Source organism: Macrosteles quadrilineatus, unplaced genomic scaffold (genome assembly GCF_028750875.1).
Source record: "Macrosteles quadrilineatus isolate MER2022 unplaced genomic scaffold, UCM_ALF_1.0 Scaffold_1__1_contigs__length_201487025, whole genome shotgun sequence".
Classification (NCBI taxonomy): domain Eukaryota; kingdom Metazoa; phylum Arthropoda; class Insecta; order Hemiptera; family Cicadellidae; genus Macrosteles; species Macrosteles quadrilineatus.
In genome coordinates, this window is record NW_026542594.1 from 171065224 (window position 1) to 171092739 (window position 27516).

Sequence of the window (27516 nt, forward strand, 5' to 3'; positions counted from 1 at the left end):
ATGTCATCTTTTTGTAATTTTTTATGTTTTGAAAGGGAATTATCCAAACCTTGGTCTTTTTACTATCTAACCTGTTTGTTAGATAGCATCATTAATCCATATCTGGGTCTGGAAACGATCTCCCTTGGATTCGAACCAGCAACCTTCATATTTGAAGGCGAGCACTATAACCACTAAGTGGGATTAGCTACCCAGACAAATTAAATCACTTTACATGACTCTTTTCCACAAAATTCACTCCTACATGAGATAGTGACAAGATATAGGTACATGATCTTGGTTTCAAGAAATTGTATGCTTGGTGGGAGCCTAAGATTTTGATGGACGACCATAAGATAAAGCACATGGAGGCAGCCCTTGAATTTTTGACACGGTATGACAAAGATGGAGACCAATTTCTTGATTGTATTGTTACAGGAGGTAAAAATGGGTTTCGTATAAGACTCCAGAAACTGCAAGTGTCAGTCAATGGAGTGGTATCACGCAAATTCACCCTCAAAACCCAAATAGGAAAAACCATTGTTGTTGACTCGTTAAGACATTACAAATGTATTTTGAGACCGAAAAGGATTAATCCATGTGGATTTTATGCCACGAGGTGCAACAATTAAGTCAGAATCCTACTGTGATCCTACTTCAACGACTTTGTCGCACCATCTAAAACAAGAGGCATGAAATGCTGTCATCTAAAGTTGTTTCCATTCATGACAATACCGGGCCTCAGCATGAACTCTTAAGTCTGAAGTGGGAAATTTTTACTCATCCTCCCTACAGCCCTGACATAGCTCCTAGTGATTTTCATCTATTTCCAAAGTTGAAGGAATTATTTGTTGAAAATAATTCGAAAATAACGATGAACTTAAATAAGCATTGATAATATGGCTCAAATCTTTGATCAGTATAACATCGGAATAGAAAAAAACTGGTCCCACGATACATAAAGTGTCTCGACAACAATAGGGATTACGTAGAAAAGAAGGATGAAGTACTGTGGCTGTGTAAATAAAGTTTGTTGTTGATATCTTTTTGTTTTTATTTAACCAGGCTAAAACATTCTTTACTTTCCGGACAACCCTTATGGCAGATAGGAGAAAAATATGGATTTTGGTACCGGGCCTTTGTACAATAATTTCCTGCCAGGTGGGAGCGCTCATGTCACTGTGACGTTGGAAATACAGTATCTACTTGGCCAGCCCACCCACATTAAATAGCAACTAGAGAACCCGTGCGGCTCGATGAGCCGCATAGTATGAAACATAATCCCGAGGAAAACGTTAAAGTTATGCTTAAATTAGAGTAATTCTAGTTAAATCTTAGAGTTGTTTAAACACTTGTTAGAAACTAATTTTAAATATCTATATTTACGTCGTCAAGGTTCACCTACATTATTTCTGCTCTCAGTTTTAACTGATAAATAACTTCTAATGAGTACTAAACGATATCCTTCAATTCGAGTTAACATGATGCGAAAGTTTTTCCAGCATTGTGAATTGAAGAAAACTGTTGCCTTACTGATAACCTGTGTTAAGTAATTTAAGTTGGGTTATTTTATTTCTTTGATTTGAGACATCCTCCTAATAAAACAAATTTTCTCCTTAGAGAATCCTAAAAAGTTGGGTGATACAGAATCAACCATTTCATGTGCTCTATTTTTTACTTACAAACTCTGGGTTACTAACTGGACAGCCATAATCTGCTTTGAATAGGCTAAAGTAGCAACACCATTGAAAGTTGGTTAACTATTTTAACCAAGTGAATGTATATCTGGATAGGTATCTGTTAGACCAGGCCGCCTCTCTATTTCCACTCTCTTCATATGCATAAAATATCTTATTATTAATTGTCTCATTCTCCCGTTTTTAAATACTTGAGGTATTTTCTGTTCTTGCAACAAAACTGATTAACTGTTTACTTGGTCTTAACCTCCTGAATATTACAAACATTAATATTTACTCACAAAAAGCTAATGAGTTTCTTTTTATAAACAGCTGTTTTTTGTTTTAAAATTTGTTCCATGTATTTCTTATGGGGAAAATCCGACCTTTGGGAAGGTCTCACGCCCTTAAGAGTGGGAATTTCAAAATTCTAAAACCTTATTGCAAAACTACATATTGAGACAAATCTTTTGACACCTTAAACGTTGAAATTGGTCCACAAATAAGGGAGGAGTTGCGTTAACAAAAAACGGCTTCACGTATTATATATATAGATAGATGTAATCTGCTTATTTTGTTTTAGGATTGGTGTAAAACAATTTTTGATCTCAGACAAACTTTAATGACAAATACTTTGGATATGGGTTGACAATTTCTATCATAACTTTTAGGTTGTAATATGACAATTTTTATCTAGCCTATATTTAGTCCTAAAAATAAATAAACATCCTCATAGAAAAGAGAACACCACCTGTATTACCATGTATGTTTTTATTGTTGCAGAATAGTCAGCCATGGTGGAAGTCTCAGTTCTTTATTTCTCAACCAGTTCTGTTCGGAACATGGGACGGAGTGTTTACGTCTTGTCTCATCAACATCTTCGGAGTTATCGTGTTTCTGCGGTCAGGTTGGCTCGTAGCTCAAGCTGGTGTTCTCAATGCTCTCCTCATCGTAGTAGCCACTGGTAAGATTTGTTAATGTGAAATGAAATTAATTTCCTCACTTCCATGTATTGGTTTCAGAGAAAGCCTTTTTTTTTTATTGTAAGAAATTAATTTATGTTTAGAATGGGACACACATTCAGCAGCCAAATCCTCAGTTTGACAAAAATGCCTGCTGTAAGCTGCGCCTTAGAAGCGATAATTACTCTAGTTATGTTTACTCTAGTAAACATTTACAAACTTATAATTTTCTGAGATTGAATTAGTGAATTTTAGTGAGTCGGTGGCTCAGTTGGTAGCGTCGCAGACTTCGGGCCCAAGGCAGCGATGTCATGGGTTTGGATCCTGGTCACTGCCACTAAAATTTATCAGTACAGTTCACCTTTGTACTGTATCGGCTCACTCCTTGCTTTTCTCAAATGATCCACGCATGGGCGCTTAGTCTATGTGGACGGGCAAATGCAAAATTGAAAGAGGCTGCCAACCTCTTAAAAAAAAATAAATAAAAAATAATTGGACCTCACCGACAAGCTTAGTTAACTTATTGAGGCGAAATGGCTGGTCCCCCAAAGTTAAAACGTGCAACAACGTGGGATATACCAATAAACATATTTTAACCCCCATTAGGCTTCAGCTAGGTAGCTTTATCTAGGATAATCATAGTCAAAAGATTATAATACAAAGAAAGATCACAAATAAGGTCTGCGACTTACTCCGGCACAATCAATATAAATTAGCCTACCGATACTCAGAAATGATCCTGGAATCGCTATATATGCAAAAAATGATTATCCACACTATATGGAATAATAATCAGCAAAGATTTACATATCCGTCGACTAAAAATCCTTTTATATAAAAATTCAGTGGAGTTATGACCAACGACATAATATAATCTAGGGCCTAAGATCTGATCAAGCCAAAAAACCAAGATAGGCCTAGAAATAATTGAGGGGGTTAGAATCAGAGTGGTCTAAGTCAATTTTTTTTGTAAATTGACTTAATCCCATTTTAGGGTTCACCAAGATGTACTCTATTAAGATTCAGAATGAAATAAGTCCTAGTTCAATTTTTTTCCGCTAGATAGCAGCACCTCTTTCTGTCACTCAACAAAATGCAACAACCTTTGAGGTAAATGTGGTCTAAGTCTGACTTAGACCACTCTAACCTCAACAGCTGTGAGGAATGTCTCAGATGCTTAGTAACAATGGCTCGGCGCAACCCTAATAGATTTGATATTTTACAAGCATTGATTGAAGACAGTAGTGATGAAGAGGAAGAGACTGATAAAGAAGATATTTATGCACCTAGTGAGGAGTCTGATAGTAAGTAAAACACTATTATTACTACTTTATTCTTATTGTATGTTGCAGTTTCTAGTTTTGAATTTTAGGTTATGTTTACAAAAGTTTATTTTTAAAGGCATAGTGATTTATTAACCAGTAATGCTCATGTACTAAGCTATTTATTTATTATTTTGCAAGGGTCTTTGATAAAAAATACTATAATCTTTCGTCAAATATGAATAATCAGTATTTTATACTTGATGTGTATTTTTATAGGTTCTGAATTTGAGAGTTGGCCTAAGCCTAAACAGAGGAAAAAAGTGAAGGAGAGGACTGTGTTAACAGAATTAACAAGCAATGAGGGTCCATCTTGCAGTACAACAACCCTCATCAACCCTATTACCCAAACTGGTAGGTACCTAATTTCATATTAGCCTACTTTTTGTTAAAATAAATTGAGGATAAATTGGGACTTAACAACAACAACATAATAATAATATGATAATTCTCAGATTGAAAAAAAGGAGACAAGAGAAGGGTTTAGGAATATGGAATATGAACGGGGGTGGTCTGATATCAAAGTTTTATCGGCAACTTTCAGAATTCGTCTCCGACACAATATATCGATTGCTTTTTTCAATATATCTATTGAATAATCGAACAGGTACTTAGGGTTAAGTTATGTTTGGTTAGGTTATCGATATTAAAATAATGATGTATTTCGGCGGAGATGAATACCGAAATTTTGCTGTATTATCCTTACATTTAGGCTATATTAAGAGTGTTTCTGTTTCATTTTTAACCTAAAATGACCGCAACAAGCAGTTTCTGTTCTTAATATCGGTACCATAGTTAAAAATTGTGTTTTTTACAGATTCCCATTCAGAAGATATTGAAAACCTTGACAACACCGGAGTTAACAATGCAGCGGAGCAAAATACTACTGACACTACTGACGAGGAGGAACAAATCAATATATTTCCTGAAAAAAGGAAATGCCGAAAAAGATTACGAAATCCAGAAGGAACAAAAAGGAGTAAAGCTAAACGTTCTCGAAACTGTGGTGAGCCTTACATTGACTACAAAGGTCGTCAAATTGAAGGTAAAAGTTTTGTTAACACTATTTGCAACTGCAAATTGAAATGTAACCAATCCATCACAGAAGATGAGAGGAAAAAGCAGTTTGACAAATTTCATTCAATTGGGGATTATGGAAAACAAAATGCATATTTGTGTGGCTTAGTGCATGAGGTTGCTGTGCACACAAGAAGGCCTCGAAACAATAGTAGGGGTGAGAGGTCATGCAGTTACAGGTATTTCATACAAAAATCTGGAAACACTGTTAAAGTATGCAAGAAATTCTTCCTTGAGACGTTTGCTGTTTCTAATGGAAGAGTAAATAGAGCGTTGCAGAAAGTTAAGACTGGAAGGTCGCCAGGGGAAGATTTAAGGGGGAAACATAAAGTAAAAAAAAATTGCTGATGAACTTAAACAAGGTGTCATTGACCATATCATTAGTTTTCCTGCATATCAAAGTCATTGTTGCCGGAAGGACAACCCGAACAGAAAGTTTCTTAGCCCAGAGCTAAATCTAAGAAAAATGTATAATCTTTATGTTGAGAAATGCTCAAGCCTAAATACTTCTGCTGTCAAAGAGCACTATTACAGGCATATTTTTAATACCGAGTTCAACTTGGCCTTTTTATGTACCACGGAAGGACACGTGTAAGAAATGTGACAGGTACTTGCAATTAATCAATTTAGAGAGTAATGAACAGGTTAAAGCAGATCTCAACAGTTCTCATGATCAACACCTACAACAAGCAGAAAAAGCAAGGGCTGCACTGAAAAATGCTGCTGTAGTAGCAAAAGAAGACACTGATTTTTATGCACTCTCATTTGATTTACAGAAGGCATTGCCATTTCCAATGTTGACTGTATCGGAAGCTTACTACAGACGTAACATGTACTGTTATAACCTTGGAATCCATGATTTGAGTTCCAACAAAGCTGTAATGTATGTTTGGGATGAGTGCACTGCTTCCAGAGGCTCAGAGGAAATAGCCTCTTGTTTAGTGCGTCACATTAAGCAACATTGCAATACGAAAAAGCATATTGTCTTGTTTAGTGACACTTGCACCGGGCAGAACAGAAACATAAAAGTTGCATTGAGTCTCCTGAAACTTGTGCAAGAAGATAATTTTGTTATAATTGACCACAAGTTCATGATTTCTGGTCATTCGTATTTGCCGAATGATGCCGATTTTGGTTTAATAGAGGTTGCGGCAAAAGGAAAACCAATTTACTTACCTGAACACTGGTATGGATGCATGGCCTCTGCTAGGAAAAAGAATAAATTTTTAGTCGTACAAATGAGAAAAGAGGATTTCGTCTCAACTGGACCTCTTCAAAAAGCAATAACAAAGAGAAAGAAAAACACTGACGATGAAAAAGTAAACTGGCTGCAAATACAATGGTTTCGATTCACAAAAGGCAATGAATTCGAAATACAGTATAAAAACACTCTTGATGAGAGCAAACCTTTTTCTACATTGAACCTGCGACCTCCTAAAGGGCGGCCAAGAACATCATTTCCAGAACAAACTCCACTTTACAATGAACCTAGAGTTTTGAACTATTTGAAGAAGCGAGATATGTTATTCTTGCTCAAATATATTCCTCCAGTGTACCACAACTACTTCAGGAACATACGCAGTTCTCAGGATGTACCAGACACTGGCTTTGTATCCGAAGGGGATGAGGAGGTTGATGGAGAAGAACCGCCAGTTGAAGAAGAAGAACGGCCAGTTGAAGGAGAAGCAGATGTTTAAAAAAAATCATGATGAACCAATTATTATTTTACTTATGTAACAGATGTTCTTTTTTATAAATAAAATTATGTTTAACCACTTGCCAATTGACTTATGCTCATATAAAAAGTGACCTACCCACCGATTACCTTAGAATTAAAGTGGTCTAAGTCTTCAACCCCTTCAATAAAACATCCCCTATTATTAAAAGCCTTCAAAACAATCATAAATATTTGCAGTAAATACTAAAGTTATATTTTCAGAAGATTGCATGAAAAAATATTAGCAACTTGATTTTTCAGAACTGTTTTAGTAAACCATTTCATACTGAAAAATTCATGCTCCATGACTTAGACCACTCTGATTCTGACCCCCTCAATTATAATAAAGAAACAAAAATCAGATAATATTAATATGATTAAGTTAATAAATTATTATAATGAGTATGAATTTATAGTCCAAAATTAAATAATAACCAACGGCTAAATTAAGACAAAGTATATAGGCCGAAGATGTATAATAATAAATGTAAAGATTCCAAGACTTGTTACATTGGCAAAATTATTAATTTATAGTGCATATATAGTGATTATAGATTTATAATGAAGGTTGGTTAAATGGTTATAAGGAAAAAACAAAAAGGAGAGATATTGTCTGCAGCGGCATAAAAGGGGCGTTTGTGATTAACACAGTATAACAAGCCACGCCCCGTGCCGCTACGCCATTGGTCGGGAAGTACGCAAATCTAAACTGCTCCAATGAATAACCGACAGTTTAGTGTAGTCAACGACGCCCTATTACAAAACTTTAATTACCAATTATACAGTAATTAGGAGACTTGAATGAAAAATTTTCATCAGTATTATATTTGCCACATTCCTTATTATAAAGAACATCATACATACTAAGACAAGAGATATAGTATTTGTAATTAGGTCACCACCATGGAACGCTTTGTTAAAGGCTTATCTTATAAGGGAGTTTTTAAATGCTATAAGTCATTATATATAGGGTAGGCCTAAGCCTAATTTCTATTAGAAGTAGTTATTTGTGTAACTAGTGAGCAAAGGGGCACTTTGCTGCACACAAGAGAAATGGGTACGCACAAGCCTGTGGCTCGTGCGGAATGTATCTCGAGTGCAGCAAAGGCCATTTGCCCTCGTGTTACACATTATATTTTTGCTACAGTCACTATAAAGCATATAAATAATTAGTCTTTCAAACACACTTTTTTAGGTTAGGTTAAACCCAAGTGTTGAACGGAATAGGAAATACTGCACCAGCTGATTGTAGTCGAAGTATCTTTAAGTGTTACTTATTTTCAAGAGTACACGAATAAACAGTAATAATCAGTATAAATAGAATAAACAAGTACATTGTTCTGCAAAAATGCAATAAAACATTTTCTGACAATTTTGTAACTTTCTCTACGCACCAAGAGGAAAACAGTTTGTATGCTCGTTCATACTTCTTTCTTGATTTTTCAGGTAACAGGTTTAATGAAACATGTTTTGCAGACTCTGCTATTTCTTCTGGTCTACACATATTCACAATAGTTTTCACTGAGTTCATTATTTTTAAACATGTAAGGCCCACTTATAATTATCTTCCAAATATAACACTTTAGGTTATGTTCAAATCAAGCGTTGAATGAATATAGAATATAAATCATAGTATCAATAGTCAATCAGCTGATCATAATAGTAGTATCTTTAAGTGTTGCCAACCTATTTCCAAGGGTACACAGATTACATGCATAATAAAACCACGCTGTTTTGTGTTGTTTGGTTGGAATACTGGTGTGCGCCAAAGTATAGACCGTACGACAAACTATAAACGGTGCGACAAAGTCAGTAAATGCAACAATTAGCAGCTTTCTGTACTATAATCAGTGCAACAAAGCCAACTTTGTCAGGCAACTGTAGGAAAAAGAACATTTATCTAAAAATGATGCCAACTCGGCAGATGGTCTTATAGCCCATAGCTGTGTAAAGTGCTATTTTTTCCTTTGTTCTTTTAATGCAGAATATTATGTTTTGTTATCAGTTACTGTATATTTGGGTTGAGTTTATCTTTGTGTTAATAAAGCACTGTTTCATCTCATAAAAGCCCCTGAACTATATAATTTCCCATGTGAGCTAGCTGAACTCCACCTGAACTATAATTTCCCATGTGAGCTAGCTGAACTCCACCTGAACTATAATTTCCCAAGGGAGCTAGCTGAACTCCACCTGAACTATAATTTCCCAAGTGAGCTAGCTGAACTCCACCTGAACTATAATTTCCCATGTGAGCTAGCTGAACTCCACCTGAACTATAATTTCCCAAGGGAGCTAGCTGAACTCCACCTGAACTATAATTTCCCAAGTGAGCTAGCTGAACTCCACCTGAACTATAATTTCCCATGTGAGCTAGCTGAACTCCACCTCAACTACCCACTTTTTCCCTACCTCCCCTTTTTCTATAATTTTTAATCGCCACTCGGGTTCTTTTTAATTTATGAAGTTATTAAACATGAAGCCACAGCTTTGTTTTCTGAATGCTTTTTCAAATCATTGAAGTTCTGGCAACAAACATATGTTAAACAGACCTAGAATATATTATTAGATGGTATTTACATGCTATATATTTCTACTAGCTGGCCCAACAGACGTCGTCCTGTCCTAATGTGGTTTTATGTCAAATGCTCGTTTATTTTCAAGATGAGCTCGTTCGCATCGCTCAAACACGTCCTGGTTGAAGTTCGTTTGCTACGCTTACTCAGCTCAGCTTTAGGTTAGAGCTCGTTTGCTATGCTAACTCGCCTCCAGGTTGAAGTTTGTTCGCTACGCTCACTCACCTTTTGGTTGCAAATTAGCTGTTGTCTTGAATTAAAAAAATAATAGTGCTGCACTCTGTTGGTAAATTTATAAACTTTTTAATGCTATTGAACATAACAGAATCAAATTGTTTAGTTGGACCAGCTCCTAAGATTCTTTAATTACCTACATTTAAATATAAGTACTCATAAGGTTAACATGGGAAACTCCAGAGCCACTGGGGCAGAGCCCTTTTGACAGATCTGCACCAAACTTCACACAAACAAACCGTCCTTGAATAATGCTTAATAATGACTGAACGTTTCATTACAATCTGTCGAGCGGTTTCGGAGTCCATAACGTTCAAATATATATTTACAAACTTCCTCTTTTATAAATATAGATGTGAGTATTTAAAGTTTATAAACTCTGTGAGACGGATAAACATTTAATTGTTCTCAGTTGGCGTAGCGTTGATCACAGTATTGTCTGCGGTTGGTATCTGTGAGCGATGTCGTATGGAGAGTGGGGGAGTGTACTTCCTACTGGCTCATGTGCTGGGTTCACGTCTAGGTGGAGCCATAGGCCTCGTCTACGTCTTTGGTCAGGTACGTGATTCATAAGCTTTTTTCGGTACTTTCCTGTTAAAGGGAACATTCATTATTATCGATGATTTTTTTTCGATATATCGATATTTTTGTTTTCCGATCAGATCTATTACAAATTGACAACAACAACTAACTGATCTTGTTTAGGCTAAAATAGTCTATATGGATTAAGAAATGAAACTATTCTAAGCTAACCTAACACAACCAACCAAACTTGCTGTACCATTTAAAACTTCCGTTTGGGTTTGATAATAGAAAAGGCAAGTTAAACACGGAATTTTTAAATGTTACAGCAAGTTTGGTTAGTTATGTAAGGTTATTTTTTTTAGAACAGTTTCATATACTGAACAATATTTATCGTAGTTGTCAGCTGATATGTTTCAATTTGTTAATATCGATATATCGGAAAAAATCATCGATAATAATGAATGTTCCCTTTAACAGGAAAGTACCCTTTTTTCTATAGGCTATCCTTTCAGTGTTTGATCGCTAGTGATTTAATGGATGCATATTAAATCAAATTAAACGTTTTTCATTGATTCATGTTCTTTTATATATTTTAGTTTGTTTAGACATTACTGTATATTGTTAAAGTTTTGTAAAAGGAGGACAAAATTTTTTCGCCCAATGTATCGTAGGGCGTCTAAAGTTTTTTTTTGTGATTGCTGAAGTGTGTTTGCGTGATATATGTATCTACAAAGTATAGTTGTATTTTTTAATATTATGTTTTTTTTTTTAATTTCTGTAAATTTCTACGATGGTTTTAACTTTTAAGTTATTTATGCAGTCATTACACTTAATATTCCCATCCTTGTGTTTTACTTCATTTATATTTTTCCAACTCAGGTTGAATGTATTTTTATTCTGGTCTCATAAAAATATTTGATTTAATTTCAATCTTGTTTTGTGTGTTAAATATTTTATTTCCAAATTTGGTTTTAAAAAATTAACTAAAGCACCTCTAAATAGTTCACAGACTTATTTGCATGATTTCCTTTTATTGAGATATGTTTAACCAGGATTTTCACTAAGGGTAAAAAACAAAAATAAAAATAGTGTTTCAAATAGTTACCTTTATTGATCAATTAACATTTTGCAGGCAGTTGGATGCTCGCTGTTTGTCCTTGGTCTAGGAGAGGCTATTGCTGGACTGGTGGGTCTGGGAGCCAACGCCAGTGCTCATCGGTTGTTCGCTAGCGCAGCAGTTTTGCTGCTCTCGGTCATCAATCTCGCCGGGGTCAAGTGGGTGGTGAAGCTACAGTTTGCTTTGCTGCTAGTTCTGCTGCTTGCTGGACTTGATTTCGCTGTTGGCAGCTTTGTACATACTGAAAGACGTATGCATACAATATTACACAGTAATAGTTGGTAGTCTTAGTGTATGTTCATTGCAATAACTTTGCTATTGATGGCTTAACCCTTCGCGGATGGGTGATGGATAAATCCGCATAAGTCTTTGGCGATAAAGGACTGATGTTCCGGACTGGAAGCGGTTGTATCCGCCTTCTCTTCAGACAGACTGGCAGGTGCTTGAGCAGTTGTTTTGCGGTACAACCATTGCGGTACATTCCTGCGTGACTTTCCTGCTCTCTCCATGGCTGCGCTCTCCCCCGCTCTCCCCTCTCTCTTGCGCGCCAACCCCTCTTCTGCGCCACCCCCCACCTCACGCGCACCTACCACCACTCCTACGCTCCTCTCTCAACGTTTCGCGCTCAACATTACGTTGTCATTATTTATTGTTTACATATTTTGTTCTTTATTTATTGCCTAACGTTGCCATGGTCATATCTTCAAAGACGGGTGGCAGATATGTCCGCATAGTTAAAAAACGAGTAAAAAATTATTTTGAGAGTATGAAGTGTTCCATTGTGTTTATTTCATGTATACTTGTATAACAAAACACAAATAAGGAAAATTAATTTTTATTTTTTCCTCTCATTTTTTCCCGTCCTATGTCACGATTTCGCCCGTCCGGGAAGGGTTAATCATTTTGTCAATACTGAATCCAAGATGGGCTCTTACTGCTTGAGACTTTTAACGACACATTTTGTACAGTTCTCGTTAATTGTTCATAAAATCAAAATCAAGTAAGTTATAGCATTGACTATTGGATACTGGTACTGAAGTAGACGTCCCATCTATAGCCAATTTTGGCCCATTGGACCAGCTGTAGCCAATTTTTTGTAAAAAAAAAAAACGTAGTTGTGTGAGCCAGACATAGAATGAGCTAGTGTCTAAAACTATATTTTATACCTTATTTTTTGTTGCTGGTCAAGTTGATGAGTCGTAACAGTTTCTAAAGCTCACATTAAGTCATTCCATTACTTTGGATTGGTAAATATATTGTGTATTCAACAGAAATCAGTAATTTATATCAGCACAATCTGTTGGTGGTTAAAAGACTGGCTACAAATTTAACATGGGGATGGAATGTCTAGTTGTATTAATAATCAAAGCTATTGGATACTGGAACTATAACAACCTTCGTTATTGTTGCATTAATTTATTCTTAAAACAATTTTAAGATGAATCAGAAAGTTTTCAATTTGCTTTGAGTTTTGTGGTTTTACGTAAAATTTGTTCCTAACTGTCTGCTGCTAGTGTTGGTTTTTATTTCAAATTTGTTTCCTTATTCACAATGGTAGTTAACTGTACATTGGGTTTCAAAATATTTACTGGTCTAATTGAAATAACTGGTTTTATTATGTAGTGAGGAGTCTTCCTCAACCCTTGGTACGTTACGTTTACATGGAGAATCTTATAACTAAGACCACCAGTCCAATTCTAAGAACTTTTGTTTTGTTTAAACAAACATTTTGAGGGAAAGTGGACTAAACACTTTCATTTCTGTGGATGTAGGGAGGATTAAACTTGTCGCTCTTGCACAGAAGTCCAATACTCTAACCACTAAAAACAACACACCCAACAACTTGTCCTTCATGCTTTCAAAGTACCGGTAAGAGAAAGGTGTGAATTGGATGGGTTTGATGTAAAAACTTTGTTTTCAAGTAATAGATGGATAGATCTCATATTTTTTTATTCTTACAAGTATTTTTTAGTCGCTAAATAAAAAAAACCAAATCAATGTCCTGATAGTTGTGCTAAAACCACATAACCCTTTAATCAATCTCTGACATATAACTCAATTGTTTGTAGGGAGTGGTTTCCAAGGCTGGATGTCTGGGAATCTCGAGGCTAACCTGTTTCCCGCGTACTCAGACGGTTACGGTTGGTTCACTACGCTTGGAGTGTTCTTTCCCACGGTTACAGGGGTGTTGGCTGGCATCAACATGAGTGGAGACCTACGTAACCCTTCCAATGACATACCCAATGGAACATTAGCCGCTTGCGCTACTGGGTAAGTAGTGCTGTTAGAACAGATGCTCTAAAGTAGGGATGAATGGGATTAAACTTTCATTTGATTCAGGATTTTCTTGGAATGAAATTTGTTCCAATCGTCAGCAATTTTGACACATAGTAATAGACGATGATGATGCCTCCGTAGTTACAAGAGATGTTCACAATAATCCTGCTCATGTTTGCCCTGCTGACATTTTGATGCTGGTGCTGTGTGACAGCAAAAAATGTTCACGATTGCACTGCAAATATGAAATATGTTGAGGATGGCACTGTGATCACGGATTATAAGTATTGTAAATCCATATTAGTCACGATTTTAAAACAAAACCTCTACCAACTGGCTTACTTGTGAATTATTCTGTAACAGTACCTCAACGTGTTAAAACACCACACAAACCAGAAATTAATAGTGACGGGCAGTTGAGGTTTATATACAGGGTGTCCAACGTAAGGTGTCTCAAATTGATTACGGAAAAACGGCTTAACGTACGAGGATGAAATAAAATTATTTCCCGCTAAATGGACACCAAGGAAAAATGTAAAAATATTGTCAAAATTTTAGTGACCAAAAAAACTGAGGGTCACTACTTTGAATATTGGAATTTTCAAATGTAAACATATGTCATGTTATACATAATTTTTAAGGGTTTTAGACAAACATTTTGGCGAAAACAGAAATTAATTATCTTTTTCCGTTTTAAAATGGCGGCAGTTTTTTGTGTGGGAAAAATCAATATGTTTTTAATACTCTGTGTTTCCTATAGCAATGCACTTAACCCTTCTTCGGTTGAATTTTCTTACTCGTTATGAAATTAGCTTTACTGTGATATGCTACAAGTATAGTTTTTTTTTTATAATAAAAAAAAGACTTAATAATTTGCAAATGCCCATTGTTTGAAATTTTCAAATAGCAACACAAGTCAAGTGGCATATCATTTTATAGGTTTTTTAATTCTAAACAACTTGGTAATTTAGACTTACTTCGTATCTCTTTTAGTTTTTGTGTAAATATAAAAAAACATAATTTTCTTATATCAAATGCATGTTAACCTTGTAAAAGAAAGGAAAGATAGAAGTGTGTCTTCAATTACAGAAATGTGTGGTTTTTATCAATGTTTCAGTAAAAGAAATAAGAATCATTGATTACCATGTTGCTGTTTAGAGATATATAATAGTTTGACTTTTAAATTTGTTTTACATGGTTGGATAGAGTTTTAGTCCCAGAAACTCTGCATCTAGACTTTTTAAGGCAGTTTAGTTTGAATGATAAATGATTTGATTTAATTTTTAACACACTGATTTCTTCAGGACTGGGTTGTACCTGATTTTTGTGTTCTTCCTTGGAGCAACTTGCACTCGAGAAGCTCTTAGAACAGACTTTATGATTGCTGCCAAAGTTTCAGCCCTCCGTAAGTGCAAATGATTCTGATTCCATGAATTGATTTAATTTAAATTACAGTAGAAGAATAAAATGATTTTTTATTACCTACCTACTTAAAACATTGGTTAAGTTTTGTGAGTGTAATTTTCTTGTAAAGATAATGGTTTCTAAACTATAAATAATTATTATTTAAATCTGGCTAAATGTTGAGTTTTAATGTGTTGGAAGCTGGATAAACAGTTTTTAGACTCAGCCGTAGGTTTTATTAAATAATCAGTTGAAAGTTAAATTTTAGAAAATAGCTACATTGAGTAATGATTTGCACAATTGGTTTTGTATTTTATTTGATAAAAACTGTGTTTGGATTTGAGATTAGATTTTTTTTGGATTTGGATTTAAAATTATTCATTTTGCCCACCCTAATGAAGAGCAAATAACAGATTGTGATTTTTAAGGTATGTAAGGAGTTTCGACAGCAAGAACTTTGACAGATTTCAAAGATACATTGGTAAAGATAAGATAGGCCTACTTAGAATCAACTTTTTTTTAATTTTAAGTAAAAAACCTTAGTAACTTGGCACCTCTATCTACTTTTCATGACCCAAAATAGTGTTAAAATGATATAAATTTAGTAGAGTGACAGTTGTTGTTTTGCAGGTGTTCCTCTACTAGCCGGGCTGTACGTCTCCTCTATGTCAAGCTGTCTGGGAGCTATGTACGGTACTCCACGCGTCCTCCAATCGATAGCTAATGAGAATGTCATTCCTGGCATCCATATACTAGGAAAAGGGGTATGTCATGTAGAAGCTGTTTAGAATTTATGAATATGATCAGAATTAATTAGAGATGTGTGAGCACAGGTTTTTCAGGTCGAGTCGAGTTCGAGTCGAGTAATTGGCAAAAGATTTGATTCTCGAATTCGAGTCGAGTTTAAACCAAAAAGATCGAAGGATGTGTAAGTTTAATTAACTCCTTAGCCCTAGATCATGTAACTTGTAAAACAACCTTGTTACAAGCTGAAGTACGATTGTAAATAAATTAATTATTAATATTTGTGCAGTAACTTATTAATATAATGCATAGAAAATAATTTTAAAACAACAACAATAGAGCTCATAAATGAACTTCTACTTGTGTGAATATAATAAGTGTAAGTGGTAAGTGAGCATATATTTATTTATCTAAAAATTTAATACATTAATCCCTATTGATAAGTAATATTGCATAATACTTGGTTAAAATTACTTAATACTTACACTTTTAAACTCTTAGTCATAATCATAGTATTAAGTTTTTGATTTGACACTATTCTCATGAACTGTGTGCATACTGTGAATAAAGATGAGTTGACTTGACTTGACTTAACTGTTAATATTTCCAGCGAGGTCCCAACAGGGTACCAGTTTATGCTATGGGCGTAGTGGCAACAGTGATCATCACCTTCACACTCTGTGGCAACATTAACACTCTAGCTCCCATCGTGACGATGCCATTCCTCATGACCTATGCTACTGTGGACTACGCTTACTTCGCTCTGGCGCAGACATTCGACATTCAACATCAGAGAGAGTTGAGGTTTAGGTGTGTATCCTTATCGTTTAGCAATAATATAAAATTAGAGTATGTTTATTCAAATAACCCCCTTATGAAATTATTCTTTTGCTCATTAACATTTTGTTAAAAAATAAATTCTACTTTTACTAAGTAGCTCCATTTAGTTCCCTTCCCATAATAAATTGGTCGCAAGGATTTTACTGTAGCCGAGTTACAAGATGGCCCCTGGAACCTGGCCTAGCGATTTTTTGAGGGCGTTACTGAGCTGGCAACCCATTGCCAAAAGGTTTTAACATATTTAGCCAAAAATTAAATAAAGCACAAATTTTTAAAATAAACTTTTGTTTTGATTGTAACAAAAGTTTTCAAATTATTTCTTGGAATATTGTTAGTAATTTTTTATAAACTTTTATTGTTTTTGTGGGTTAATTCGTTAATATTCAATTAATATTTTTATACAAACGTTAGGTAATAAAATTAAACTATACATTTTAAAAATAAACAAATACATTTTGCTAGTAAATAGGCCTAATGTATTATTTACAAACACCTTTTGTAAATAATAATGTTAATATGTTATGTTTGTAAATAATACAAAAGGAGTAAATATGATATCTCATAGTAAAAAATCGCAGTAGTTGCAACAACTTTTGAACCCTAATTGTATAGCAATGGGTGGTTGTACTATTTTTTAGAATTACAAGGACCATAACATATTAATTTTGATCAAAACCAATTTTTTTCCTAAATATCCATTTTTTTGTTATTTTATGGTTTTTTTATGGGAAAATAACATTAGTTACAATAGCTTTTGAACCGTAATTTTTACGGGAACGGGATTTGTACCATTTTGTTCAGAATTTGAAGGACAATAACATACTAATTTTTTATAAAAATCGTTTGGGTCATTTTCGAGAAAATTCATAATTTTAGGTTTTTTGTGGGAAAATCCCCATTAAAAGTACAAAATAAAAAAAAATTAAAAATAATTCCTGGAGGTATTAGTACCTACAGACCAAATTTCATCAAAATTGGACCACAGGTGTGTGTCTGTAGCTCTGTACGCATCCACACATACAGACATCACTTCGAAAACCGCTTTTTTGGGTTCAGGGGGACCCAAAATGGGATATATCCACTCAAAATTCAAACTCGAAAATGTTGACAAAAACAATACTTTCTCCGTTTACTTATGTATAGGGGTTAAAAGTAATAAGTTACTTGTTCCTTTAACTGGACAAAAACATAAATACCCCCGCCGCAGCAAACCTGCCGACTAAGCGAATTTCCATTTGTCTGAATTGATTTTCAGTTAAATATATTTTAATAACATTAGGTTTAACGAGTACCTAGGTTTGCTGCTACAAGGAAACTAATAAAGTGGGTTTTTGAGTAAAATATTGATAGCTTAGTACAAAATAAATAAATTTGCCAAGTTTGATCAAAATATATCCATAAACAAGCAAACTACAACATTTTACAATATTCTCCATAAGAATAACATGGGAATTTTAAATTTACAATTTTTTTAATTTTCTCCGTTACTAATAATCGAACAAAAATACTTTTATATACTAAATTATTTGTTTTTTTAAGGTCTTTAAAAAGGTCTAAAGAGAAATTGGGAAATTTTGTGTTTTGAGGGTCAAAAGTGAGAAAAACCAATTTTTACCCCATAAAACCCCCCGTAAAGCCCCGTTCCCATGGTCTGATCGTGCTGGTTCGCGAACTCATTCAAGTTTATCCCGCTTTACACCTTTAAACCAAATTTCATCAAAATTGGACAAAAATTACTCAAGTTATCGCGTTCACGGACGTATATAAGTCTATATATATATAATATATATATATATATATATATATATACATATATAAAAATTTGAACGAATGGTGTTTTTGGCCTCTGGGGACATCAAAATGAAAAAGTAAATCGGTCCCGGGTCTAGGTCTTACCGTGCCACCTACGGTAATAGCTACTTCCCTATAGGGAAATTCGCTAAAAACACACAATCGTTTGCTTTTGTTTTTAGCATGCCTGCTGTCAGGCTCCGGTAAAACACCTTCAACTTTCAACACATTTTACTCAACTCCGCATTGTATGTTGTCCAACCGGGGGGCCATCTCGTGACTCGGCTACAGTACTAGTTAGGTACGTAGTTTTTATTTGTGTTTTATTGAGAAACAACTACCTATGTAATAAATAAACGGGTTTAAATATCCTTCCAACAACAAACTTAACTAAGCTGTCCTCATCATCACTGAGTTAAGTATTGTCATTAACACCTACACAAACACGAAACTTTAAACAAAACATTAGCCAAAAGAAAATAACTATGGCTGACTCGTGGTGTTGCTAGTGGTTCATGATGTGGAAACTAATAGCTAATTTATAAGTGTTATGAATAACTCCTGAGCACATGGAGATGTAGTTTATACTGTATGTTGGTTAGGTCGTCTTCAACGTCAGCCAACGGACGGATGCACGGTTCGTCTCCAAGTCTTCAACATTCGGCCAGCTCCGACCTAGACACTCTGTTCCCCGAGAGGAGTCAACACAGAGGCCATACTCAGGTAAGCGTTTTAGTTGTTACTCTTTGTTTTTGGTGTTCCATGGCTTAAATAAAACCAGGTCTAACATTGCCCCATTCAAAACCAGTTCTCATTGCCCCAATCAGAGAGAATCACCAGTAATCATATCACATTGGCTAGGATAGAATGCTTGTCGACCCTACAGAGTCAATCTAAAAGTTAGGCAAAATTCTCCAAAACCCTTAAACGAAGGTGGGGATGAAACAGCTCCTACTGAGCTTCTGCAGGATTTCCTGAGCGCTTCTAGAGCTCTGAGCCTTTGATTAAATCCAATAAATTGATCAGTCAAAGCCGTGACAACTTCGTATCGACCCCTGGATTTTTCTCGGCTCCTTCTGAGCACTCCGGGGAAGAAATTTGAGTGTGGCTGGTTCTAGGGGTAGGCATAGCCTAGAAACTGGTATTCAAGTTTATTCTCCCCCCCCCCCCGCGCTAGAATTTTGCATCACAAGACAAATGGAATTGGAAATTCGCTTAGTAGGAAGATTTGCTGCGGCAGGAGTATTTTAGTTATGATAACAAAGTAGTTACTTTTGTTCTGTTAAGACAACTTAAATGTTTTTCTTATTAATTTTATGCCCAATGCTTTCAAGGATGACTATGACGATGAGCCTGAAATGGTAAGTTCAAATTATAAAAAATCAAGCACTATTGATAACTTATATACCCCGCTGATCCCAACCATTTGTGGGGGGGAAAAGGTTACTGTATTGAATTTTAAATCATAGCTGAGGGTTTCGAAATACTAAATAGAGTGTCTAACCAAACTGAAAAAGCTCCTGAATTGTTTGTGAATTTTGTCTAGAGCCAGACAATTTTGAGTAGTCTCTAATAGCCTATGGGCAAGCGTTCATTCACTAACAGCTTTCTTTTTTTTTTCTTAGAGGTAATTGGGTAAGAAGAACGCAATTACGGGTGTTGCTGTGATTGTGTTGGATAATCACAGATATTTCCATGATCCCAGAAAACAATGACAGTATAGTTGTAACCGGAGGAAATATTTACAATGTGTCCATGATCAAGGGACATACTCTTGGTGATTGCAAGATAAATATTTGGCCAATCATAACTAGTGGGCAAAGTGACACTTTGCTGCACTTGAGAGAAGTGTTTAAACGCACAAGTCGTAGGCGAGTGTGGAAAGGCAGTTTGCACTCGTGTTACACATTATATTTTCCCTACAGTTACTATAAATCATATAAATAATTAGTCTTTAAAACATCAACGAAATGGGAAACGCTGTACCAGCTCCAGCTGATCGTAGTCATAGTATCTTTAAGTGTTGCCATCCTATTTCCAAGCGTACACGGATTGCATGCATAGTAAAAGCACGCTGTTTTGTGTTGTTTGGTTGGAATACTGGTGTGCGACGAAGTAAAAACTGTGCGACAAAGTAAAAGTGTGTGGTAAAGTAAGTAAATGCAGCAATTAGCAGCTTTCTGTACTACAATCAGTGCAAGGAAGCCCACTTTGATGGGTGACTGTAGGAAAAAATACATTGTTCGAATTTTCTTATGCAATTTTACTGTATTCCAGACAAATCGGAAAAATTTGGTTATCCAATCAGAGTCTGGTCCCAATCTGTGTGGATTAGCGGGACCGCGGTGTATATTAATATCGTTACTGATTTCCTTTGATTATCAGTTTTAGACATAGTAACCAATTAAATATTGGTAGCAGATATTTCACTGAGAAATTTGGTATTTACTGATTCCTGGAGCATTGTTCAAAGATTAGCTGTAAGATAATATTTTTCTGGAAGCCTGCCTCACCGTTAGATTAACAGTAAACACTCATATCACTGGAGTCCCACCGGCTACAGCCAACAACAATCATTATGTCCGATTCCCTTTGTCTGCTCTTGACGAAGTTCCCCAGGGGATGAAATATTGTGTGTTTTCTGTGTGTACTATGGGCTATGGCCTACCTAAATTGTTTCTTATACAAGTAAGCTGCTATCCCTTTATTCTTTAAACATGACTATTTTGCCCTTGGCCTTTTAAAAAATAACTTCTGTGAAGAATTTTACTTACATACTTTCTTTCCTCTGGCCATTGGAAACCTATTTGGCATTTGACCCCAACTTCTTTGGTTTTCTACCACTTCCATTGCCAAATCAAATATTTTCTGGGGTTTTCTTAATTTCGTATGCGAATGAATTCTGGGGTGGACTAAAAAATCAGAGTGTATGACAAACAGCAAAATAAGGTGTTCAAATAATGCAAGCAATGAATAGTCTCATTTTATCAAAGAAAATAAGGTCTTAACCCAAATAAATAAACATTGATGATTCATAAAAAAATTATATGTTTCGTAGTAAAAATGTTCTTATGTAAACAATAAAGATGACACAGTGATTTATTGTTACAGTTGGAGACAGGAAGTCAGGAACAGTCCAATGTGAGAGTTCACAACAAGAGAGGACGATGGTACTCTAGTCTGTGCAACCGATGGCTGTCTCTGTTTGGGGTGAGTAGTCTATCCTGCAGATTTGTTTTTGTTTTTTCATCACCATTGACATTTTTTTATGGAATGCTCCAAAATTGGGTTATTGTTACTATCTAAAATCAACAGTTTGTGTGCTATCTAATCATTTGTTTCAACCTACTACCTTATAGGCAGTGCCAAATTTGGGGTACTTGCTGCCATAGGCCAAATTAACCCCAGCAGCCCTGGCCCCTTAGATGAAATATCTTCCGAGATCACGGGGATCTGGGGACATCATTGTTAACCGTGATTGCCGTGAAATCGAGAATATTTTGTGCGATTACAGGGTCATCGAATCAATACATGTGATCGTGACGAATCATTATATATTTGTTGTAAGAAATTATTTTGTACAAAAACGATGCGGCTCCCTTTTGCTCGAAGGCCACGGCTTAGTGATGAATCCGGCACTGCTAATGGTTGTCCTCATACAAAACGCCCTAGGAGCTGCTGTTGGAAGGTTTTATGTGACGAAGGTATTTAAACTCCACGCTCCAAGAATTCTGTGTTTTAACTATACGTAGTTTTTAAATGATCTCCTGATTCCCTCTCGTCTTATCGAATCCAAAATTATTGTGAAAAAGTTTTTGTTGGTCACACCTCTTTTTACTAATCAGAGTAGACAATAATACAGAGTAATGAATGATAAGCTAAAAGATGCAAAATGCCTGATTTGTGGTGTAACACACAAAGAATACCCAAGACAAGCTGTCCACTGTTTCTATTAGGATCCACAATCAAGCTCCTCCCAGGTGAACTTCTTTTGAGTTGTTTACACCTCTAACCAAGAGGGGATTGAAATCCTCAACCTATTTGGCTTTCTCATGGCCAAAGAGACAATGCCTGAGACTGCTCTATTAATAAGCACGCCTAAATGTTTGCCACACTAATCAACCAAAAACCCTAACGTTAAAGTAAAACTGACATTAATTACATACAGTAGACTCCCTCTTATCCAGACTCCTTGGGACCGAGGCCAGTATGAATAAAAGTTTTTCTGGTTAAGGTTAAACCGACCTCCCCAAAAACTCGTCAAAACGGACCGTTTAATTAAATGTGTATTTTTAGGAGAGCGTTGTATTTAGACACATGATCACTGGTCTCAAATCTTTCCCACGAGAACAGTAGTTTCAGTACTGCCCACTTCCTGCCGATCTAGTCCGGTTAAACGGATGTGCTGATCAAAATCGTCTAAGTGAAGAGATGTAATTTCTGCCGAGTGTAGTCCTGTTAAACCGATGTCCGGTTAAAAGGTGTCCGGATAAGAGGGAGTCTACTGTATCTATTTGTGAACTAAGATGTGAGCTTGTGTGTGGAAAATAAGTCACACATATTTTGACTTTAAGTAGCCCATGTCAAATGTCTGGGTATGTTTAAGAATGCCTATTTAATACAGGTGAGGAGATAATCTTAAAGATTAAGATTATTGAATTGATTTATGATTTATTGTAATTTTTTACTGCAGGCACTTGTAAAGGTAGGCATGATGCTGATGGTGGACTGGGGTATTGCAGCAGCCAATCTCGGAGCAGTGTTTGTTATATGGCTGTATGTTGGTTTGAGCAACCCAGCCGTTAAACCAGGAGCTTCTAGCCAGTTTAGACTTCTCCGCTGGCTTCAGATCGCTCTACTAAGGATTTGTGGGTCAGTTCAAACTTGGAATTTTGTAGATTCATATATTCTGTTTTGAAGTTTTTCAATACAATAGTCATTCACTAAGTATCCATGTAATTTTTTACTTTCACAGACCTGTATTACTAAAATCATAGATAAATCTTACTCCCTTGTGTTGCTTAGTCTATGCTAAAATTGTGTGGTTAGGGAGAGCCTTGAAAAAAATCATAGTTGCAAGAATAGTAATAACAAAGTAGGGATTCAAGAGGGTTATTTTTTCTGCGAAGCAGTAAAATGTATTAGAGTTCCAAAAAAGTATGGGCTAGGGTTATTCAATCTCTTTTAATGGCAATTCAGGGATTTTCAACTAAATGTGTATTTCGATGACCCCAGAAAATTGTAATTTTTAAATAATTGCCACCAGTTGATGGAGAGCGTGTCATCATTAACAACATTTGGTTAATTCTCCTTTCTCGTCATTTTGTTGAGTTGTGATCGTAACGAATTTAAAGGATATTGTTGTTATCATAAGAGATGATAATTTGGCTCTGGTTTACATCTTCTAGAGACATTCTCATTACAAACATCATTAACAATTACAGCTTTATCTATAGAGTCATTTTAAGTTCATGAAAATCAATAACATTAAGAAATTTATATACTTTTAGGTTATTTATTACATTTTAAACTATACTTTTAAACCAAACGTATATACGTAAATATGTAATCATTTTTCTCAGGAGAAAAGGTGTTGACTATGAGGAGATAGTTATTCCACCAGAAGTCCCCAACCTGAATTTGTGTCGTGATCAAATCAATGAGGAGAATGAAGACTTTGCCTATAGACAACGCTTCCACCAAACTGCCTCCATCCGTCCTGGCCAGTCGGCCTACGGGGACGTCCAGTTGTTGAGATAATCAAACATCAAGTGTACAGAGCTTAGTCTATGATGACGAGCATGTAAGAAGATGGACCGTTTTTATTTTAGATTATATTTAATTAGATTCAGACATTTTACGGTCAGTTTAACTGCCTCACTTAACTCTGAATCAGAATCGAGGCCACAAAACGTTGCAAAGCTTTTTTATATTTGCTATGGGAAATGACTACAATGATTTCTTGAATTACTTGAGCCATCTTCTTAAGTGCTTGTTGACTAGTAATATTTACCTAGAGGCCGTTGACAGTGCCTTGTTTTATTGAGTATCCTTGATGTCCTCTTCACAGAGAAGATAGAATCAGAGTCTACAATTTTGTTCATAAAATTGTTCTTTTACACAGTTGAAAAAATGTTAGCACAGTCTTAAAACCTTCAAATTGCCCATCCACTTAGGCTTCGGAAGCCTGTGTATGAATTATATTTAGCAAAGCAAAAAGTGAAGCAGTGCAGTACAAGAATTGACTATATTAATAAAATTTGAGTGGTAACATCGATTGGGAAAACAAGTTATTGCTGCAATGGTTTCACTGTCTTTTGCACTTCAGACTAAGCCATCAACTAACCTAAAAATAATTTGGTGCTCTAAAGGCCTAATACATAGTTAATTTACCAAAGAAAATAATTCAGCGTTGTTGATAGGACAAAAAGTCCACAACATATTTTATTTGATACTTAACTCCCCTGGCTTTTTTCAAAAGCTAGTCGCAGGCAAAAGACGTTTTTCTGTAAAGTTGGCTTTAGGCCAGGGTTTCTAAGGATTTTCTAGTAGACTGAAGAAGGAGCTAGTAGTCCGAAAATTCTATGTGCTATGTGCATAAATTTTTGTCAGTAAGGTAAGCCTGCTGTTAAACCTACCTACGAAAAAAATCTATTTTCCTAGGATAGTAGTAGTTCCTAGGTAAGTTAGTTATGTAACTCCCCACAGTGACTTGACAAAGTGGCCCAGAAAGTTGCTAATTGCTGCATCTTCTTACTTTTTCCCCACAGATTTTTTTTTGCCGCACATCAGTATTCCAACCAAACAACACAAAACAGTGTGCTTTTATTAGGCACGTAATATGCTTACGCTTGAAAATAAGAATTTGCAGTTAAAGATATTACAACTACAATCAGCTGGTGCAGCATTTCCCATTTCGTTCAATGTTTGGATTTAACCTAACCTAAAAATATGTTGTACAGTACAGTGTTTGAAAGACTAATTATTTATATGCTTTATAGTAACTGTAGCAAAAATATAATTTGTATCGCGAGCGTGAACTGCCTTTGCTGCACTCGAGAAACTTTCCACACTCGCCTACGGCTTGTGCGTAAACATTTCTCTTGTGTGCAGCAAAGAGCCACTTCGGCCCTTATTATTATTAGATAACAACGGTTATTATTAGTTACACAAATAACTATTTCCTTGTATCCTAACACATTCCTAAGCCAAACAATTTTCCGTCTAAAAAAATAACATTATTTATAGTACATTAATGCCTATGTTAACAATGCTCTTTTTCTATTGCAATGTAAGATTTTTTTTTAGCAAGACATTTCTTAATAGAAAAAAAAATACTTCTGACTCTTTCTTCTCTGTGGATCTTTGCATTTATTTATGTATAATTACTAAGTGGGCTGTGATGGTAAGTGTACTTCATGAGATTATTTATTTACATAATGATACATAATGTGACTTGAAGTAATAATACTACACAACTAATATAGTTGGAAACATCTTTGGGAATTAATGTAGCTTTAATTTATATTCTAAAAAAAGCAATTTGTCAGTTTTTATGATGAACCAATTTACCCTCTATTTTGTATTTTTGTTTTCATAAAATTGTGTCTTAGTAAAAGCTGTTTGCTTTGTTGCCATGATTATAAGAACCATAATTTAATCTTGCTTATCATTTCATTGAAAAGACTGTTGGAAACATGTCAACCAATGTTATTATTTTGTTTTTGAAACTGAGAATACTACATTAAGTTGGTTGGATTTGTTTTCAAAGTTATGCTAACAAGGAATTTTTTTTACTCAAGTTAACTTTCCTCAAATTTATTTATAATTTATTTATTGAATCAATACTCCTCTAATTTATTTGTGAGTTATTTATTGAGTTATTTAATTACTTTTTCATAATATTTATTAGGCCTAAGGCCACAGCCACAAGGGCGTTTTTTCACGCGGTAAATATTAGCTTATTTTCATGCTGCTTGAACTCCCGCTGGTTTTTTCACGTGGTAACATGTAGCTTATTTATTTTCGAACCGGTTGAAGTCTAGGACCAGCAAAACACAGTGGCAACCAGCAGTCAAATGCTGAATTCACGTGATTATGTTGTATACCTTCCTCATGGCCGGAATAGTGACCTTGTTTTTGACTAGTGAATAAGAAATATGAATGGTTTATTAATTTCAATACGAAAACAACTCTAAAAATTATTTTATTTTGTTAACATATTATTTAATTATATACATTTAGTATAAAAAAAAAATATAAAATAAATCTATTTATGAGATATTTAAAATCAATTTATAACTAGATTTTATCAAATCATTGAGTATAACTAAAATGTTTCTCTACATAAATGCCTCTTCACATTCTTTAGTCCAACAAAATTTCTTTCCTTTTTTTAGTAATAAATTATTAAGTGGTCCAGTAAGGTCGACGTATGTTTAGGATAACACATGTAGGCTATTTGTAATTGGCTAGACCCAAAAATATGTTACGCTATTCTGGAAAAAATTAAATTTATCTTGATTTAAACTTTCCATGACCACTTGAGCGACGCTGCGTGTTGCTCCTGCCCGTGTGACCAGGGCCAGAGCGTGAAAACATGCTTCAAAAATGCACCCTAGTCCATTCTTCTGGAGGCCCGTGGCAGGCCGCTGCATCTGCGTGAAAACACACTGCGTGGTGTGGCATACCTAATTACATTTAATGCTGCTCATATTTCTCACGTTTTTTCACGCTGTGTTCTTGCGTGAAAAAACGCCTGTTTGGCCATAGCCTAAATGTCATTTTTTAATGTGTGTATTTATTGTTAAATTTATTTATTTTTGTAATGTGTACCCTAGCAATTAACTTGATTGTAAGTGTCTATTTTTATCTGTTAGTCAAAGTAATAAAACAATAACAAATTATAAAATAATAAATTATAGCTATTTTTTCAGTTTTGTTTTCTTAGCCTCTAAAAGTCAATTCTCCGGCAAACTGCAGGCAGCATAATTTTTATTTCAATTGAAGTTCCGGCATTTAGGGGGAATGAAGTCATTTGATTGGCTGATCCAACAGTGACAGATAGCAGATGAGATATTCGATATGAAATTAAAAAATGAAACTGTTATAACCTAAACTAACTAACCAAACTTGCTGATAATAAAAAATTGAATGAAGGTTTACTAATCGAATCAATATTTTCAATCAATTTTAGGATAGCCCAGTTAAGAAACAGCACCAAAAGTCATGACGACAGTGACGACACTGTTGGATTAGCCAATCAAAAGACTCCATTC

General features: G+C 35.2%; 1 protein-coding gene across 4 annotated transcripts in view; it reads left to right on the top strand.

Annotated features, from left to right (window-relative positions):
* LOC128989991 (solute carrier family 12 member 8) overlaps positions 1-27173 on the top strand; it is a 36326-nt gene extending 9153 nt beyond the window's left edge. For 3 of the 4 annotated variants that reach the window (XM_054412196.1, XM_054412187.1, XM_054412205.1), the window contains exons 3-14: positions 2439-2619; positions 9953-10098; positions 11198-11432; positions 13252-13453; positions 14764-14864; positions 15494-15627; positions 16218-16417; positions 18841-18961; positions 19573-19599; positions 21350-21448; positions 22932-23110; positions 23821-27173. In XM_054412196.1, the coding sequence (XP_054268171.1) occupies positions 2439-2619; positions 9953-10098; positions 11198-11432; positions 13252-13453; positions 14764-14864; positions 15494-15627; positions 16218-16417; positions 18841-18961; positions 19573-19599; positions 21350-21448; positions 22932-23110; positions 23821-23998 (1803 nt within the window). In that variant the 3' untranslated portion in view covers positions 23999-27173. The remainder of the gene's footprint in view (positions 1-2438; positions 2620-9952; positions 10099-11197; positions 11433-13251; positions 13454-14763; positions 14865-15493; positions 15628-16217; positions 16418-18840; positions 18962-19572; positions 19600-21349; positions 21449-22931; positions 23111-23820) is intronic. The other variant, XM_054412213.1, reaches the window with a different exon arrangement.
* The last annotated feature ends 343 nt before the right edge of the window (positions 27174-27516 follow it).